We start from the raw sequence: 18774 nt of genomic DNA, 5'->3' as shown, positions 1-18774 counted from the left end.
CAAATCTATCCACAGAACCCAGTTAAAACCCCCAATGCAGTTAATTTCTTTATTTCGCAATCAAGAGTAAATGAATTGTCCAAGGTTACACAGCTAGCAAGTGTTTGAGGCTGGATTTCAACTCAGACCCTCCTGATTCCAGGACTGGCCCTCTATCCCCTATGCCACCTAATGGCTACTCCCCATGTAGTTTCAACACCAAAGGTTAGCTGTGTTTCTGGAAGTGAAATGCTTTCTGGGAGACCACACTGGGGGGTGCGGGAAATCTAGCTTAAGCAGATGAAAAAAAAAAAGCTGAGGAGACCAGGCCTGCTATTTGTATTTGGATAAAATCTCATTAACCGTTTTAGAACATTAAGACAAAGCCCTGTCTGTTGCATCAGGGGCTTCTGCAACAGACACAGTTAAATACAACCACCTATTTTATATGTGTTTTATTGTTTTAAAGCTTCCAGTATAATAACTAATATCATTAAAGACCATATGAGGAGATCCCTGTGAGAAACCAAACTGGAAACATGCAGAATGAAGTCCGTATTTTGCTCTTGGTGGCAAGCTACAATTAACGATGGAGACAGCCCAACAACCTGCACATGCAGCTCCAGGGACTTACCTCTGAGATCGAATTTTCTGCGTGTGAGCTTGGTGGTGAACGACACAGCAGAAAAACTGACATTTCCGATTAAAAGCTCCACAGGAATCCATGAATGACTGCCCCCTTTCCCAAATGATGCCAGAAAAATGAAGACACCAGAACAAAAGGCACATAAAACTCAAATGTCTAAGAGTTCGGTCCTTTCAAATGAAGTTAACCTCCCTACAATAGCTTGTTTGTTTTTTAACTGTATTTTGTAGGTGTGTGTATCTTCTTAAGTGTAACAAATGTGTAGTACCTTTAAAAATCATGTAAACCTTGCAAAGTTTTTAGGATTGTTGTCTGAAGGGAAATATAAAAATCTATTGGACTCATTAAGACTAAAATACGAACCCTTCCTCCCTGCCCACCCCCCATGAAAAAAGCAGTTGTTACAAAAGTATAAAAAATATACTAACTTCTCCAATGTTCAACCTTTTCTTTCACATAGAGCATATTTAGTCCTAGCTGCCTTCTCTAAGCAGCCAAGCAGAAGTCTCCAACTACTTTTGGACATTTTGCTATCACATTTGGCACATGTAAGTGCAACAATTCTTGAAGAGGAAAAAACCTTCAATCCTTCTCTTTTGATATCTATGAACTTGGCTACTTTCTTCAGAAAGAATCTGAAGCGTGTGAATAATGTTGAAGAATACTTTAAGAGCCCACTTCTTCCACCTTCTCCCTGATGATCCCTCTTGGGGGAGTGAGGATGAGTACCTGAGCTTCCATCCCAGGTTTCTGTAACCATATATTGAAGAGGGTAAGGATTAATAAAAGATAACTGTGTTACATGAGAACAATACACGAGACTGAGATTACCTATGTGAAGGCCCCTCTCCTGGCTGATTAAGCCTTTCTTGGCTATGTAACATGGATACCAAGATGACTGAGGGTCTGGGAATTGGAGGAAGAAACAGGGTAGATTCCTCACCCACCAATCCCTAACTCTGTCTACAGCTGTCTCCTGGGAGGTATCAGATCTGTGTCTTGCCTTAAAATCTTTCTCCACCCTAATGAGCTCCATCTAGAAATCTCCCAAAGTAAGTGGAAATAGGTTATATTGTGTGAAGCAACTTCTTAAAGGGAACAGACTTAGCCTCATATTAATTTAAAAGTCAGACAAAGAAAAAATAAAACTTGTAATCAATTGGCTTGGTTTTTTGCAGGGTTTGGGGGGGGGGGGGGGGGGCGGGGCAGGGCCGGTAGGGAGCCAAAGTTACTAGGCTCTCAATGATTGAGACTTCTTAGCCGCCAATTAAGAGGTGATGAAGGGCGTACCAAACACAGCCTCTACTGTATCACCAAGATTGCATTCCTTTGGGTGCCATTTCCAGCCAAACAAGGTGCTCTTTTACATCCCAAGAATTTACAAAGAAGTGAAGGAAAGATTCTTTCTTTTGAAGTAGTAAAATCACAGGGTGACAGATATCATATCCCCTTAACCCTATGAACTTGTTCTCTGCAGGAGTGCCAGGGTGGGTGTAACCCAAGGGTCCCTTGGTCCATCACCCCAAAATCCCTAAGAGAAGTCTCCTATAGAATAGATGTAATGGTCCCTATGTGTCCAACAGGACATTTAAAGTTGGCAGAAGCTCTCCAAGGGAAATAATCTGCATCTCATTTTTCCTAAGTGGTGTTACTGCTAACGCTCAGAGCTCCACTTACAACCCTACTTGGCCCCATCCACTGATGAAGCAGTCAGGCCTTTTCACTTTCTAAACTCCACTGACATACTTAAGGGAAAGGTTCTCTGCCTGGGCCCTCTACACTTTCACCATCCTCAGTCTTCTGTCTGAATACTCCTCCTCTCAAATGACTAGATTCTTACAAGGATAAGTGTTTTATTTTATAGATAACATCAAGCATAGCCTCAAACCTCAGCTACCCAATACTTACTGAAGTTACGTCATTCTCTGGCACCTGCTTTATACCCTAGACCTGAAACCACTTAGAACAACATAACTTTCTTTTTGTTTTGTTTTACAAACTCAAACAGGATTTTCAAAATGAAATCAGAGGGCCCTGGCTGGCCACATCTGCTGATCAAGTTCACGTGTCAGCTCTGCGGATATCAGGGCCTATGGGGCTTTTTGGATTGTGACCAATTCCCAGTTTGATTGGAAACAGAAACATGGAAGAGAAGTATTCTCATCATCAAGGCACAAAAAGTCTCCTACAACAAAACCAAAGATGAACATCACGAAGTCCCCCAGGCGAGATGCTCAGCAGAGTTGTTGGGGAAGAACGGTTCTGATCCGACAAGCTTCCTGAGCCAAGACTTCTGTGGACCTGGTCAAATTAGAAACAAACCACCAGTCTCTGTTCCTTGGGCAATGCTGCCATGGGCCTCATGCATACTTCTCAAGAAACTTTATGTGGAAGTCTTTCACCTTCTCCAGGACAATCTTTAGCTTCTCTACAGGGGGGAGGATGGTCATCCTAGAAAGAAAGAAGGAAAGAAGACTACAATTAATTCCTGATTATCCACAACCTTATAGATATAGAGCTGGAGGGGACATTAGAGGCCATCTAGTCCAAAGCCCTCACTTTATATAGGGGAGGCTGGAACACAAAAGCCCTTAGAGTGAAGGAGGTAAAGTCCTGAAACCCTTTTGTCTATGTCCTGCTGGTTGATAGCTAAAGAGTAGTTTCATGTCTGTGATCTCAGTGGACCCTCGGCTAGTATGTGAAGGAAGCAGTATTAACCCCATTTCACAGATCAGAAAATTCACAGGATTTCAGTGCTAGAAGAACCCTGAGATATTATCTAGTTTCACTCTCATTTTACAAATGGGGTAACTGAGGTAAAGGAAGGGGAAGTGGCTTACTCTAAGCCACATGATGAATTAGTAATATAGCTGAGCTCACTCTTGGAGCTGACTCCTCAGCCTGGTCATTACTTTATAACATAAGAGAGTCAAATGACTCACCCCAGACAAAAAGGAAATTATTGACATCCTTTTAGAAAACCAAGCACACATGCTCTATGGCCAAAAGTTCAGCAGAACTTCTGGCACTAGTTGATGAATCCACACGATTACTTTTAAAATACGTGCTGATTGACACATTTACGAGCAATGCTGCTCCAAAGCCAAACTGCTTCCTCCAGAAAGCCCTCTCTAAACAAAACATATCCTACCCTGACAGCTTTGATATTCACTGTCGTTTTTAAAGCTTATGGTTGGTTTACACCATAGTCAGCCCACAATCCTTGGACTTTGAAATCCAAACACCTGACATAGTCACAGCTGCCACTAATTTCAGTCTCATGAGTAGAAAGGACCTTAACAGTTATCTAACCAACCAATACCTGAACAGAAACCCCCCTTTTACAAAATCCCTGACAAATGGTCATTCAATGGTGGGAAACTCACTACTTCCTGAGGCTATCCAGTCCACTGTGGGCAGTTATAATTATCTGGAAGTTTTTCCTTCTATTGAGTCAAACATCCTCTTTATTATAACACCCACCCTTTGCTACTGATTGTACCCTCCGGGGCTGAGTAGAACCAGCCTCCTCCCTCTCCAATATGAAGATACTTTTCAAACACTGTACTTGAAATACTGTAAGACTCTGTACAAGTCACTGAAGTTTGTGTCTCAGATTCCTCATCTTTAAAACTGGTTATCAGTACTTGCAGAGCCTATCTCCCAGGGCCATTGTGAAAATTAAATGAGAAAGCATTCTAAAAAGTAAAACTGCTATCAGTGCAAAATAGCAGTATATTGTGCTCAACATTTTCCTAACAGCTTTAAGATCCCAAAAGGTAAAGGCTGTCTTCTGTTTCTTTTTAAAATTTGGTCCTTAATGTGCTTATGTTACAGGTCAGTACAGGAGGGGGGACCCTGCGGCCTCATTTGTTCTGTAAAATTTGGATTCAGCAAAAGATAACACTTAAGAGCCTAGAAGGCTGAAGTTTCCCTCCCTCTGGGCTAGTGATTTGGGAGTCCTGAGTTCTAGAGCCACCTTGCTATGGGATCTTGGGGGAGGGATTCAACTACCTTGTACCTCATTTTCTTTTTTTTCTTTCTTTTGTAGAGAGACAGTGACATTACTAAGTCACCTCATAGGCTTCTTGGGAGAAAAAGACAAATATAATTGCAAAACACAGGCCTTATGGGAATGTAAACAAAAAATACTGTTTGGAACGGCCCACGTGATCCAGGAACAATAATGGCTAATGCCTCCAGATTTGGTTTCTCTGCATGCACATTAAAAGTGATCTGTGTTAAATGAGGCAAACAAACAACCAGATGCTCCAGGCACTGAGCTAGGAACTTGAGGAGACACATGGAATGAATAAGACAATCCCTATTTATGAGGAACTGACCTTCTAATGAAGAAACAATTAAGTACATATATAAGTATATACTAAATAAATGTCAAAATAATAAATACAAGGTGGTGAGGAAAGGGAGGATTCTAGTGGCTGGAGTGGTCAAGAAAGACTTCCTGTAAAAGATGGTGCACGAACGGTATCTTAAAGGAATTCTGTGAGGCAGAGGGTAGTACAGAATATATTCAAAGCATGGGAGGAGACAGAGAGGGCCAAGGTATTGGGATGGAAGCTGGAGTGATATGTGTGAGGAACAGAAGGGATAGTTGGCTGGATCACAGAATACAAGAGGGGGAGTCATGTACTACACAAGGAAGCCCAAAAGATAGGCTGGGGCCAGGTGGTGGAGAGCTTTGAAAGGCTTAACAGAGGAATTTATCCTTTTTTCTAGTGGCAAGAGGGAGTCTAAGGAAAAGGGAAGTGACATGATCCAATCTGTGATTGAGGAAAAGGGCTCTGGCAGCTGCATTGAAGACAGACTGGATTGGGGAGAGGTGAAGCAGGAAGACCAATTAGGAGGCTATTGCAATACATAGACTAGTGGTGAGGAGAGGCTGAAATAAACTGAGAACTGAGTGAAGACAGAAGGGGTCAGATGTGAGAGATGCTGTGGATGCAGACACAGCAAGATCTGACAACTGATTGGATATACAGGGTGAGTGACAGTGAGGAGGGAAGGATGATACCGAAGTTTCAAATTTGGGTGACTGTAAAGAATGTGGTTCCCTCAAGAAAAACAGGAATTTGGAAGTGAGATGGGTTTGGGAAGAAAGATAACAGATCCTGCTTTGGACATGTCGAGTTTGAAATATCCAACAGACAGCCGGTGATGTGGACCTGAAACTCAGGGGAGAGACTAGAGCTAGATCTATATAGATCTAGGATTCATCTGCAGAGAGAATAATTAAACCCATGTAAACTGCAGAAGGCACCAAGAGAAAATACACAGAGAGAAGAAAGTCTCTAGGACAAAGTCTTGGAGAACACCGACAGGTAGGCTACATGACATGGATTACTAGCAAGCATAGGATACTAAGAAGTAGGGGTCACAGGAGAACCAGGTGAGATGAGTCATGAAATCCTACAGAGGAATAAGTATCCAAGAGAAGATGGCTATCAATTAGTATAAATTTCAGCAGAAAGGTCAAGTAAGAGGAGGACTGAGAAAAGACCACTGGATTTGGCAATTCAGAGATCGTGGTCACTTTGGAGAAAGAAGTTTCAGTTAAGTGATGAGGCTGACAGCCAGACTGCAAAGGTCTGAAAAGTGAGGGAGAGGAGAGAAGGGAGGAAATCGAGGCAGTGAGCGTGGACAGCCATTTCCAGGAGTTTGGTTGAGAAAGGGAGGAAAGCAATAGGGCGACAGCTTGAGGAGACAGCAATTCCAAGGAAGGTTTTTTAAAGATGAGGAGACCCAGACATGTTTGAAGGAAATAGGGAAAAATCCAGTAGCTAGGGAGAGGTTGAAGATGAGGGAACGGATAAGTGAAGGGGAAATCTGCTAGAGGTAATACACCTCCCTCCCTTCACTGATAAGGTGGAAAACTGGGGGTGAGGCATGCTGAATATAGTCAGAAGTGGTCGATGTGTCCATTAATTTTGCTGAACTGCTTTTTGTCTCTGATTTTTAACCATTACAAGGGGCAGCTCAATGAGTGGGGGAGGAAAGAGGGAATGGTTAAATTTGGAAGTGATTGTGACAATGTTTCAAGTCCACATCACCAACTGTCTGTTGGATATTTCAATTCGACATGCTGACAAACTCAACAAGAAAGCAGAACTTTTCTTTCTTCCCAAACCCATCACGCTTCTGAATTCCCCTGTTTCTCTTGAGGGAATTGACATCTTTATAGTCACTCAGTTTGAAACCTTATCCTCACTGTCACTCACTTGTAAAAACAAAAAGATGTCAATACAAACTGATATAAATCAATACAAATCTGGGTTATGCCAGACATTATTTCCCCCTCCCTCTTCATGGTATGAGAAAGCAAGCGCAGCCTTGCCGGGAGAATGTGGAGAAGAGTCACAGAAGATGGGCAGGATGGGCTGAAATATCCATCAATGGTGAGAATTTCTGAAGTGATGAGATCAGAAATTCAGTTGAGTGTGTATCAACAGAAATATGATATATGTATATTTTAAAACAGAAGCTATGCAAATAGAAGGTGGTATTATTGTAAGTTAAGAGAATCTTCTATTTCCATAAAGGCAGTGCCATTTTAGAGTGAGAAATAGCCTAGTAAAAGGGAGAGAATACTGTTTTTGAATCAGATCCCTCATCTACCACGATGCAGTTGTGTGCCCTGAGCAAATCAATTCTCTCTGGGCCTGCTTCTTTATCTGCAAAATGGAGAATACAGCTGCTGCTAGTTACCTCACAGGGCGGTTGTGAAGAAAAGTGCTTCGTAAAACTTTTATTTTGGTGGTGAAGTAGCTAACACCAGGCCTGGAATCAAAAAGACTGACTTCCAGACACTATCTGGGCAGGTCACTTAATCTGTTTGCCTCAGTTTCCTCATTTGTAAAAAGGGGATAATAAGAGCAATTACCTCCCAGGGTGGTTGTGAGATCAAATGAGATAAAGCAGAATGCTTAGAACAGTAAATGCTATGTAAAATGTTAGCTAAGGCAATTATCACCATCATTAATATTAACAGAGGGCAAGGATAAAGCAAATCACCATCCAGAAGAGAGTGAAAATAATCAAGTTTTGGACATCTCTTGGCACAAGACATACATTCTTCTGATGTGAAAAAAATTGTAATTGGGTGGAAGATGGTCTTTCTCCAAAGACCTCTCTCCCTAGCCTATAACTTCAGCTCATCCTGGGGTTGCACATGAAACCACAGTTGCATCCCAAATTCAGAACCATCCCACTGAGCACGAAGAGCATGAGGTACCTTAAGTGGTAAGTCCCTTCCCTCTGACCAAAGCCGCTTCCAGGTACCACACAGATTCCAGTTTCTTCCAGAAGCTTCATACAGTAAAACATGTCTGGGGCCATCTTATGGGCCTGAGGAGATGGAGCACAGTTAATGAGTCATTATTTGCTTTTTCAAAGCACACACATGCACAATCTAACTCAAAGGGATACTTCCCTACCCTTACAAGATCATAGAATTAGAAGTGGAAGGGTCCTCAAGAGTTCCTTTATCTAATCTAAACCCATTACTTGGCAGGTGAGCAAAGTGGGAACCAGGAAGGGCCAATGATTTGCTTAGGCACATGAGTGGTGAGCGGCAGAGGGAGGATTTGAACCATTGACTTCAAATCCAGCATACTTTTCTTGTGCCAAACTGCTCTTTCCCACATGGGTAAGTGCTAGGTCCTGGAATAAGGTGGAGTGCAGAGGGTCAACAGAGCAGAAGAAAACAGACACATATACTCTGTCTCCCAAAGACATCAATGGGATGCAGTGCATTACAGTGGAAAGAGCCTTAGGCTGAGTGCCAAGAAACCTGAGTTCAAATCATCTATCATTAAATATCTGTGTGGGCAATTAGGGCAGTTGACTTTTCTCTGAACCTCAGTTTCTTCATATGTAAAATGGATTTAGATTAGATTAACAGTGGTTCATGAACTTAAATTAAAAAAAAATTGTACTTAGATATAACAGTTTCCTTTGTAATCCAAAGCATTTTACTTTAAGCATTTAAAAACATTATTCTGAGAAGAGGTCTATAGGCTTCACCAGACTGTCAAAGGGGTCCATGACACCAAAATGGTTAAGAAAACCTGAGATGAGATCATCTCTCAGGTTCCTTCCAGCTCAAAACCTATGTTAATGTAATCTGTCTTCTCCAAGCCTCAGCTTCTCCATCTGTAAAAGGGGGAAAGTAATACATGTCCTAAAGACTTTACAAGATTACGGTAAGGCTGACATGTGACAACTAATGGGTAGGAAGGTACACTAAAAAGTAAAAAGTAAACAGCACCACACACAAATGTACCATGATCTCCTATGGCAAGAACTTAGCTAAAGATTTCAAGGCTTCTGGGGGTAGGAGATTCCCCAAGAAAACAGCAGATACACATCAGAAAACAACTCACATGGGTCTCTAACTCCAATTAAGAAATGTCTCCACAGATGAGAAAGTCTGTCAGCCTCGTAGTTGATAAAGAAAATTACCCAGCTCCCAAACATGTCAACACCTCAGTACCCAACAACTGAATCACACAACAAAATAAAAGGTCATTAATTTGGATGTTGTGGCCATTTGGACAGCGACTGGACCTCTGCATTAATCTAGAAAGAAAAGTCTGTAACCCTGACTCGAACAACAATGCAAGGGGAAAAGAAAAGAAGCAAACTATTTTCAAGTTCCGGCAAGCACATCAAAGCCATTTACATGTTCATAATTCTTATCTAGTCATTAAAGCAGGTACCATATGGTCCTCAACTTTCTAAGCCCTAGTTCAAGTTATGTAAATGTGCATTTCTTTAGAAAGGCTAGCCTGGGAATTGGAGAATTTGAATAACCCCCAACAGAATTTTGCCCAGTCTCAACTTGCTCTCCCAACAAAATTTCTACCAGGACCATCAAGGCCCATATTAACTAGCTGAACTTCATCACTTAGTCCTCTCCCAAAGGAAGTTATAGTGGGAAAAGCACTGGATTTGGAAGCTGAGAACCCAGATTGGAATTTCAATTGTTACTATGTGTGACCTTGGGCAAGTAATTTGATCTCTTTGGGCCTTGGTTTTAACTCTTATGATCTGTTCAAGTATAATTTCCATTATGTATCTACCCTTCTTTCTGGCTTCATTATTGCTGCCTATTGTGGTCCTATTCTTCACTCTTCTTCCCATGTGGGGAAGTTTAGGGTTATCTGGGATTTTGTTTTATTTTGCTTTTTTTATTTTTCATTTTATCCTTTTTTTTCCCAATTAGCAAAACATTAGGGAAAAAAACTGCTCCCCAATAGTATACAAAAGAAAAATAAAGCAAAATTCCCCATCAAAGCCATATAAATGTGATATATTATACATATATCCATGCGTATATGTTTGTTTATTTATTTATTTGTGTGGTGTAGTGGACACAATGCAGTCCTGGAGTCAGGAGGACCTGAATTCAAATCTGACCTCAGATACTTACTAAGCTGTTACCCTGGGCAAGTCACTTAACCCTGTTTGCCTCTGTTATCTCATCTGTAAAATGAGCTAGATAGGGAAATGGCAAACCACTCCATTATCTTTGCCAAGAAAACTCATCCAAATGGGGTCACAGAGAGTTGGACATGACTGAAAAGATTCAACATGTGTGTATGTATGTGTATATATGTGTATGTACATTATGTGTATATACGTGTATATATATATGTATATATATGTCCTCTGGGATTATGGTTAGCAATTACAATGATTAGAGTTCCTAATTCTTTCAAAGACGTTTGTCTTTACCATGTTATCAGGGTATAAACTGTTCTCCTGGTTCTGCTCACCTCACTCTGCATCAGATTCATATGCGTCTTCCCAAGTTTTTCTGAAACCATCCTTTGGGGTTATCTTTGACTCCCTTCCCCCTTCCTCATATGATTTGACCCTGTTGATTCTGTCTCTGTAGCATCTCTTAAATCTGTCCCCTCCCCTAAATTCTCCCTTCTGCCATGCTACTACATGTCTTCAACACCAGTAACTCGAACTATATGGCAACAGTGTCACTCTAGTTTCCTTAACTCTGACGTATTTTCTACCTTGTACTCATCCACGTGCCACCCTACCCCCATGCCCCTGCCTTCTCTACCTCTTTGAAACAGCTACCAAAATAATCCTTCCTCTTTACAGTTTTGACCATGTCCACCTCTGCTCGGAGTCAGGGTCTCCTTTCCATTTAATGACTTAAGTTCAGATTGCTGTGGTCCATTATTCAAGTAGAAACCCACCTTTCCAGCTGTGGCTCATATTATATGATTCCTCTCCACATGTGAGTACTCTAGCCAAGCTAGACTACTCTCTGCTATGAACACATGCTGGGCTCTCCTGTCTCTCTACATTAAAATATAAGTTCCCTGAGGGAGGGAATGTTTTTGCTTTTTGTCTGTATGTCTGTCCTTAGCCCAGTGCCAGGCACAGTCAGCACCTAAATGCTCTTTGATCCACTAGCACCATTCTCATTGTCTGTAACGTCAGCTCTTCTTTCCCCTGACCTCCTAACTACTTGTAAAGGCTGACACCAATGCACCCTCCTCCATGAAATAAATCTCCCCTGTTCCCCCGGGTGAGTGACAGTCTTGCCTGTCAGAACTGATGTGGCCCTCTATTTTATATTTAATATGCTTGTCAAGAATACTGTTTATTGGAAGAACAGCTAGGTGGCGCAGTGGATACAGCACTGGCCCTGGAGTCAGGAGGACGTGAGTTCAAATCAGACCTCAGACATTTGACATGTACTAGCTGAGTGACCCTGAGCAAGTCACTTAGCCCCAACTGTCTCACCAAAAAAAATATACTGTTCATCATAACAATCTGCTTTGTGCTTTACCTCCCCTACTAGAAGGTAAGTTCCACGACAGCAACAACTATCTTATACCTCTACTTCCCTCTAGCCCCTAACACAGTATTCTACACACAGTGGGTGCCCAATGATTCAGTGTCAATTTAATGTACCAAGGATTTATTGTTAACTGCAGTGCCAAGCAACATGCTCAGTGCTATATATATGGTTAATTTGATAAACAGTCTCTGAGAGTTAACTGGAAAATCAACTTTCTCCACTCCTAGTAAGAGTATCAATCAGAAATTCAGGCTGAATTTGAGTTTTCTTTCACTTGGATTTGCCAAAAAGAAATGGCAAAATACTGCTCCCAGCCCTGGCTCGGGAAGCTTGTGCTCTATTTCCTGGAGCAAATTTAAGCTACTGACTTGATTCATAATCCACGCGCTGACTCAGCGGAGGAAGCCAGAGACCAAGAATAAACACCCTTTGCTCTGGGGCCAAAACATACCCGCTGTCTAAGAGCAGCCCTTGTTCCAGTTGTCAGAGTAATAATAATCTTGATAGCTGCTAATATTTACATAGCGCTCACTATGTGCCAAGCACTTTACAATTGCTATCTTATTTGGTCTTTATAATACTAGAAGTCAGGCGCTCTTATTAACCTCATTTTACAGATGAGGAAACTGAGGCAAACAAGGGGTAAGTGACTTGCCCAGGGTCATACAGTTAATGTCTGCAGCAGGATTTGAATTCAAGTAAGAGTCAGAGCTCGAAGGACCAACACACCTTAGCTGCTTCAATTGCCTTCGCTGGGATGAAGATCCTGGGAAAGGCGTACATCGCTCCTTGTAAGGGATTACAGTGAATTCCTGGGACCTGGTTAAACAAATCTTCCGTAAGCTTGGCTTTCTGTGCAAGATTGCTCAGGACAAATTCCTTCTCCTGTGGAAAGAAAGAGAAAAGAGAAGAGGTGAAGTTCACTTTGGGCAGTAACAGAAGGACTAGTCTCTAGAACTGGTTCCTTCTGTAAGAGTAATACCAACAAACTCTGGAAGGGGCTTTTCCTCCCAAAGACGTATGGTTTTCATCTTACTGTAGGATCACGAGGTTTAAGAGACAGAAAGGACGTTTAAGATCATCTAGTTATACTCCCCCCTCCCCATTTTACAGAGCAGGGAAATGGGCAGGGGGAGGACCCAAGAAGCTAAGTGGAACGAGCCCAGACACACCCAGTGGAGAAGCCACGCCAGAAGGCATCTGCCATATATCACTTTCAAGGAAAGTCGCTCTCTGAGGCTTCCAACTATTCTAGGGATCAAAGAGGAGGCAAGTACAAGATTTGGGAGGTGATGAAACCATGACAAGTGGCTGTGTGGAAGTAACAAGAGCACTTGGATTGGCTGTCCTGGAGACTTAGGTTGATGGTTGGCTCTCTTCAAGGTCTATCTGACTTTGCGACAAAGTCACTTGGCCTCTCTAGGCCTCAGTTTCCTTGATCTGTAAATGAGGAGATGACTATATTAGGGGATCTCTGAAGCTCCTCCTGGCTCAAAGTCTTATGATTTCGTGTGTTCAATCCTTGAGAAGTTCTGCAGAATGTGAAGGCTACGGTGCTGGCCAGGTAGGGTACTGTCAAGCTTCCTCTCCATCCCATTGCTCTGCTCCACTCACAAGGGGAGAGTTATTTCTTCATCCTATTCCTATCAGGATGGCCACATCTTGCCCCAGCTCTGGAACTAGGGCAGTAAAAACATGTTTCTCTCCTCTCAGATTTGCAGTTGAAAATGAAGCTGCTGTATTTTCCTGGAATAGCCCATGATGCCCCTAGGAAAGCTTCCTGGGTTCTCAGTATAGCAACCAGACTGGACTCAAAGGGCAAAGCTAGGGATGCAGGGTTTCCAACACAGGAAGGCACTGGGAGTGGATTTGAATGGACTTTGCTCTAAGGTTTGATCTCTTCTAGCAGGTGATAGTTCCAAAATCCCCTTCTGGTATTTTTGACCTCTCAGAGACCCATAAGAACCACATGAAGCAGATTGCTTCTGCTTTGGACATGCCCTGACTCACTGGGCCTTCTTTAGAAAATTCCATACTCTGGCTTGCTTCCCCAATTTGATTCACTAACCAATCACAAACCAATCCTGAGCATCTCTTTGCTTGTGACAACAGAGAATGGGAAACCAATGGTACTTGTCTAAGAACCTGCCTTTCTCCCTATAACGCCCATGACTTTCTGTTGCCTTGTCCAGAGGCCTTGTAATGAAGGTAGCAGGAAATTGGATATCCCACATATAGTCTATAAAACCTTGGCAAAACCAGATGTGCCCAGTCTGCAGGATGAGTCTCTCAACAACCATCATTGACCCCAGAATCTACAAGTTTGAGACTGGCCATCTCATCCAACCCATACATGAAAGCAATCCCACTGTAACCTTCCCAGGAAATGCTTCATCCAGTCACCACTCAAAGACCTCCAAGGAGGGGGAACCTAGCAGCTCATTCGAATTGTTAAGAAGTGTTCTCCCTAGATACTGAGTCTAAATTTGCCTCTTTGGGATGTCCACCCACTGCTCCTGGTTTTGCCTCAAAAAGATCAAAGCTAATTTTTCCTCTACATGTGGGTCCTTCAAATATGAACAAGTTAACATATCTCTCCTGAATCTTCTATAGACTAAACATCCCTTGTTTCCTCTGCTGATACAGCAGGATGATGTAGAAGAAAGACTGAACTATAAGAAGGCCTGGGTTCGAGTCCCAGCTCTATCGCTGTGTGGCCTTGGACAAAGCATTCCAATTTCTCTCATCCCCCATTTTCCTTATTTAAAAAACCTACTGGTTCTGCCTGCCTAGTTCACAGGGTTTCTGTGAAGCCTAAAAGGGAACAAGTCTATAAAAAGAGTACTTTAGGACTTGGTATAACCCAGAATGAATGTATGAATGTAAAATATGAATGTAAAAAAAAAAGTTCTGATAACTGTATTTAGCTGTAATTTGTTTCCTTTGTAATCCTATGCACGTTATTTTATGCATTTATAAATATTTTGAGAAGAGATAGCTGGGCATCACCAGACTGCCCAAGGGCTTCCTGACTCGCAAAAAGGTAGGAGTCCCTGCTCTAGATAAACGAATTATTCATCTATGCCCTGCACTATGCTAGGCACAATGAAGGAGGAACACAAAAGGATTTTTTCAATGAAAAGTCACTCATTTGGGGCTTCTAACTGCTCTAGGAATCAAAAGTAAGAGTTTATGAGGTTTAGGAGGTGGTGGAACCATGACCTACGGCTGTGTGGTGTAGTGAGAAGAGCACTAGATTTAGATACCAGTGGTAGTGGAGAGTAATGCTGGCCTAACCCTGACAAGGAAAAGGAGGAGTGCAGGATAGCACTAAGTCCTTCACACACCAGGTAAACTCATCCTCAGGAGGCATGTCCACAAGAAGCCTGGATCAGGGATTGAGGGTCAATGCTCTATTACCATGGAACAGAATTTTTCCTTTCCGAAGCTAACCAGCCTATACCAAGATGGAAGGAATAACCATGGCGTCTCTGCTATACCAAGATGGAAGCTGTAACCATGGCCTCTCTTGCTCTAACCAAAGCAAATACAATGGAGTTTGGGAACAGGACTGGATTTGGGGTCATAAGATCAACTTTAAGAGGCTATCAAGTCTAATCTCCTCATTTTACAGATGAGGAGACTGAGGCAGAGAGAAGTTAAGTGGCCTGTCCAGGGTTAGAAAGCTTCTAAGTGTCTTGAGGCATAATTTGAACTCAAGTCTTACTTATTTCAAAGTCTACCACTCTTTCTAGCTGACCCAGTCAGAAAAGAAGGGAATTGTCAGCTTTGCTGCTTTCTACTTTGTGTGACTTTAGGCAAATCACTTTCTCTCTCTGGTTCTTGGTTTCCTTACCTGCACAATGAAGAGTCTGCATTTAGTGACCTCTAAGATACTTAACAGTCCCCATGAAGGATCCTATTGGCCTACCAGGGCATAGCCAGGACACCAGAGGTGAGGGGCTCCCATTTATACTCACCTTATTGAACTGCTCGAAAGACTCCTCTCCAGGCACAGGGGGGTTCACAACAATGTCCATGGCTGCCTGTCCAGACACTGGGGGGCATAGCCGCACAGAGAGCATTTTGACGAGCTGTCCCTTAATCTCTGGATGTAAATTGATCACCTCCATGTAGCCCCCCCGGTAGCCACACCTAACCAGGGAAGAAAAGGGCAAAAGTTAGGGGAAAGTCTTGATTGACTGAAATCCAGTTAACCAAAACACCCACCCCCAACTGTATTATTCTAATAAATCAGTTGACAAACATTCAGAAGGCATGGTATAACTTCACTGAGTTTACATCTGAACTGGGGATACACCCAGTGCATACATGAGTATAAATAAACACAAAGGAGTTTGGGGGAGAGGGAAGTAGCAGATAGAGGGATAAGGAAATGTTTCACATAAAAGGAGGTTCCTGAGCTGTTCCTTAAAGGAATGGAGGGATTCCTCAGGGCAGAGGCAAGGAGGAGGAGCATTCTAAGCATGGTCACAGACATGGCAAAGGCATGAAGGCTGGAGATGGGAGTCACGTGTGGGTAGAGCTGAGAGGTCAGTATGGGCAATTTGCCGAGTGTGGGAGGGAAAACAGTACATACTGAGGCTAGGAAGATCAGCTGGAGCCAGACTGTGAAGAGCTTTAAAAACTAACGTGGAGCTCAGAGATTACCGTAGAGGCAATAGGAAGCCACCAGCTTCCTGAGTAGGAGTGTGATATGGTAAGAGCCAAACTAAAGTTAAAAATCCCTTCAGCAGCTGTGTGGAGGATGGCCTGAAGGAGAGGAGAGACCTGAGGCAGAGTTACTGCCAAAATCGAGGTAAGGAGTCATGAGCGCCCAACAGAGAAGGCTCTAGATGTGAGAGATGCTGTCCAGGTCATTTTAGGTTCTAAAAACCAATGTCCAGGAGATATCCCAAGTCAGTCTGCATCTGGCCCAGTCTCCTAATTCTCCTTGATCTCCAGCTACAGGCCTGAAAGATGACAACCAGTGTGCAGAGGGTTGACCCTGAGACCCAGAATGAACAGGGACAGACCCTACTACGTATGGTGCATCAACTAACCTTTCTAGAACAGGAGGCCATATGGCCTTCCATGAAAGATTGTTTTAAATAAAAAGAGTTGAAAATTGCCCAGAACAGCCCATTCCTTGAGTAACCTAATTATCTGAGATTTTTCAGGATAATAAACTGGCTGTAACAGGCTATAACCTATGACAACAATGAAGTTGCCACTGCCCATTAGTTTTAAATTACATGAAGTAGATCAGAAGAAGCTTCCTCCCCACAGAACTCTTACCTACCTGGGTTTTAGTATCTATTCAAATCAATGATACTTTTTTGGGGGGGCGTGGAGGACATTGAGAGGAAAGAAGCTTAAAATCACATGGAAGTTTGATGTAGACATGACTTTCGTTAATACAAACAGCCCAGAGCAAGGAGAGTAGTGAGTGATCAAGGCAGGTAGAACATTGTGTTGCGTTGCTCCCCGAGTCTGGCTTCCCAAGAGTGGAGACTCCTCCCTCACACCCCCACCATGGCCAAAAGCAACTGGGACACAGTGATGGTGCTGCACAAGAAGGGCCCCATGGCAGCCTAGGCCAAGTCTAAGTAGGCCATCTTAGCAGCTCAGAGAAGAGATGTGGAGACTTCCAAGAAATGGGCTGCTGGCCAAAACAAACAGCACTCCATCACAAAGATCACAACCAAGCTGGACCAAGAGACTGAGGAACTTCATCATGATAGAGTCACTCTAGAAGTGGGCAAAGTGATCCAACAGGGCTGGCACAGCAAGGCACTGACACAGAAGGATCTGACCACAAAAATCAATGAAAAGCCCCAAGTTATTGCTGACTATGAGTGCAGACAGGCCATTCCTAATAACCAGGTCTTGGACAAGATCGAAAGAGCCATTGGTCTCAAGCTTCATGGAAAGGACATTGGAAAGCCACTTGAGAAAGGACTAAAGGGGAAATGAATATAAAGTCTTGAAATCAGTTCGTTCAGACTGATCTTATCTGGGGTTTTCCTTCACCTCCAGAACCAATGTGTCTCTTCACATTGCCAAGCTGAACACAGGGGCATCAGACGTGTTTGTGGAAGGAACCTTCCAAATCTATACCTGCTGTAACAAAAACAAAAAATGAAACCTTGCAAATTAAATGATTCTCCTGACTTTTTTTCCCCCTTCCTTTTCTGAAGACTGAGGAGCCAGAACTAATAATCCTCTTAATTTTGTCAGTAAACATTTATTTCTCTAGAAGCAATTATAACTTTTTGAGGTAGTGGGGCATATGTTGAAATGGGATCAATTTAAATTAATGTGTTTAAAGGGGAGGATTAGTGTGGAGGGGGTTATATCTGTTTGGTATCCAGGGATCTTGCTCTCTGTATTGCAGACTGCAAATATGTCACCAACTTAAGTGACCTCTGTTCTCCCTAGCCTGCATTTTCAAGAGAAACTAATAAAAGTTTGTTATCCTTAAAAAAAAAAATACAAGCAGCCCAGGGGCTTGAAATGGTTCTTCCCAAACCAGTTCAGCCAAGTTTCAGGTTGTCAGCCATGCTACTGAGGCGTCCCCTTCTTCCCTCCACCTCCTAGGTCACCAGCTGCTCCCCGTCATGTTCTATCCATCACAATCCAGCTGCTGTTCTCAACTGGCAAGCATGCAAAAAAGCCAAAGCCATCCCTGACTCCCAGGGGTTCTCAAGCTCTTGCTAAGACAGCCTTGTGGCTAGAACACAACCACCTATTAAACTACTTTGTATTTATTCTCTTTACACAGGGTATCCCAGAAGTCTGAGTGCAGTTTTAAGCCTAAATGGCTTAAAGTGACTCCTTGTATCTATTCTGTATATGCTTACTGATGTACCTTCTCACTCCTGTTAGAATGTACATTCTCTGAGATTATCCAAACTGGTCTCTCTGCTCACTCACGACTCCTACTCCCCCCCTCTTCTTTGCACCGGTCGTCCCTCATGCCTGGAATGCCCTCCCTTCTTGCCTCACAGCACCCTTCTCTTCTTCTATGATGCAGCTCAGGTCCCACCTTCCTCACAGAATCTTTCCTGATCCCCCTAGCTGCTACTCTCCCTCCCAAACCTACCTTGGACTTACTTTGTGTATGTGTGTGCATTAATTTTCAAGTAATGCTAGCATTTACATAGTACTGAGGTTTGCAAAGTACTTAAGTTGTCTTGTATGATCCTCATAATATCACTGTGAAGTAGGTGCTAGGACAGGGGGATTTTATTAAGGGGATCTGTAAAGTTTGGATTCGGTCAAAAGGCCACACTTGAGG

The 18774-nt window shown here is 42.8% G+C and overlaps 1 protein-coding gene and 1 pseudogene across 1 annotated transcript in view; one reads left to right on the top strand and one right to left on the bottom strand.

The window, feature by feature from the left end:
* Window positions 1-419: 419 nt before the first annotated feature.
* Window positions 420-18774, bottom strand: part of GPT2 (glutamic--pyruvic transaminase 2) — a 55155-nt gene continuing 36800 nt past the window's right edge. Inside the window, exons 9-12 of the mRNA XM_072632132.1 lie at window positions 15455-15629; window positions 12204-12359; window positions 7878-7990; window positions 420-3076 (exon numbers count right to left, since the gene is read on the bottom strand). Coding sequence (XP_072488233.1) covers window positions 2986-3076; window positions 7878-7990; window positions 12204-12359; window positions 15455-15629 — 535 coding nt within the window. The 3' untranslated portion in view covers window positions 420-2985. The remainder of the gene's footprint in view (window positions 3077-7877; window positions 7991-12203; window positions 12360-15454; window positions 15630-18774) is intronic.
* On the top strand, window positions 17010-17830 carry LOC140519271 (endothelial differentiation-related factor 1 pseudogene; annotated as a pseudogene).

Source organism: Notamacropus eugenii, chromosome 1, assembly GCF_028372415.1.
Source record: "Notamacropus eugenii isolate mMacEug1 chromosome 1, mMacEug1.pri_v2, whole genome shotgun sequence".
Taxonomy (NCBI): Eukaryota; Metazoa; Chordata; class Mammalia; order Diprotodontia; family Macropodidae; genus Notamacropus; species Notamacropus eugenii.
Note: the sequence above shows the minus strand (reverse complement) of the source record. Positions and strands in the feature narration are given on the sequence as shown.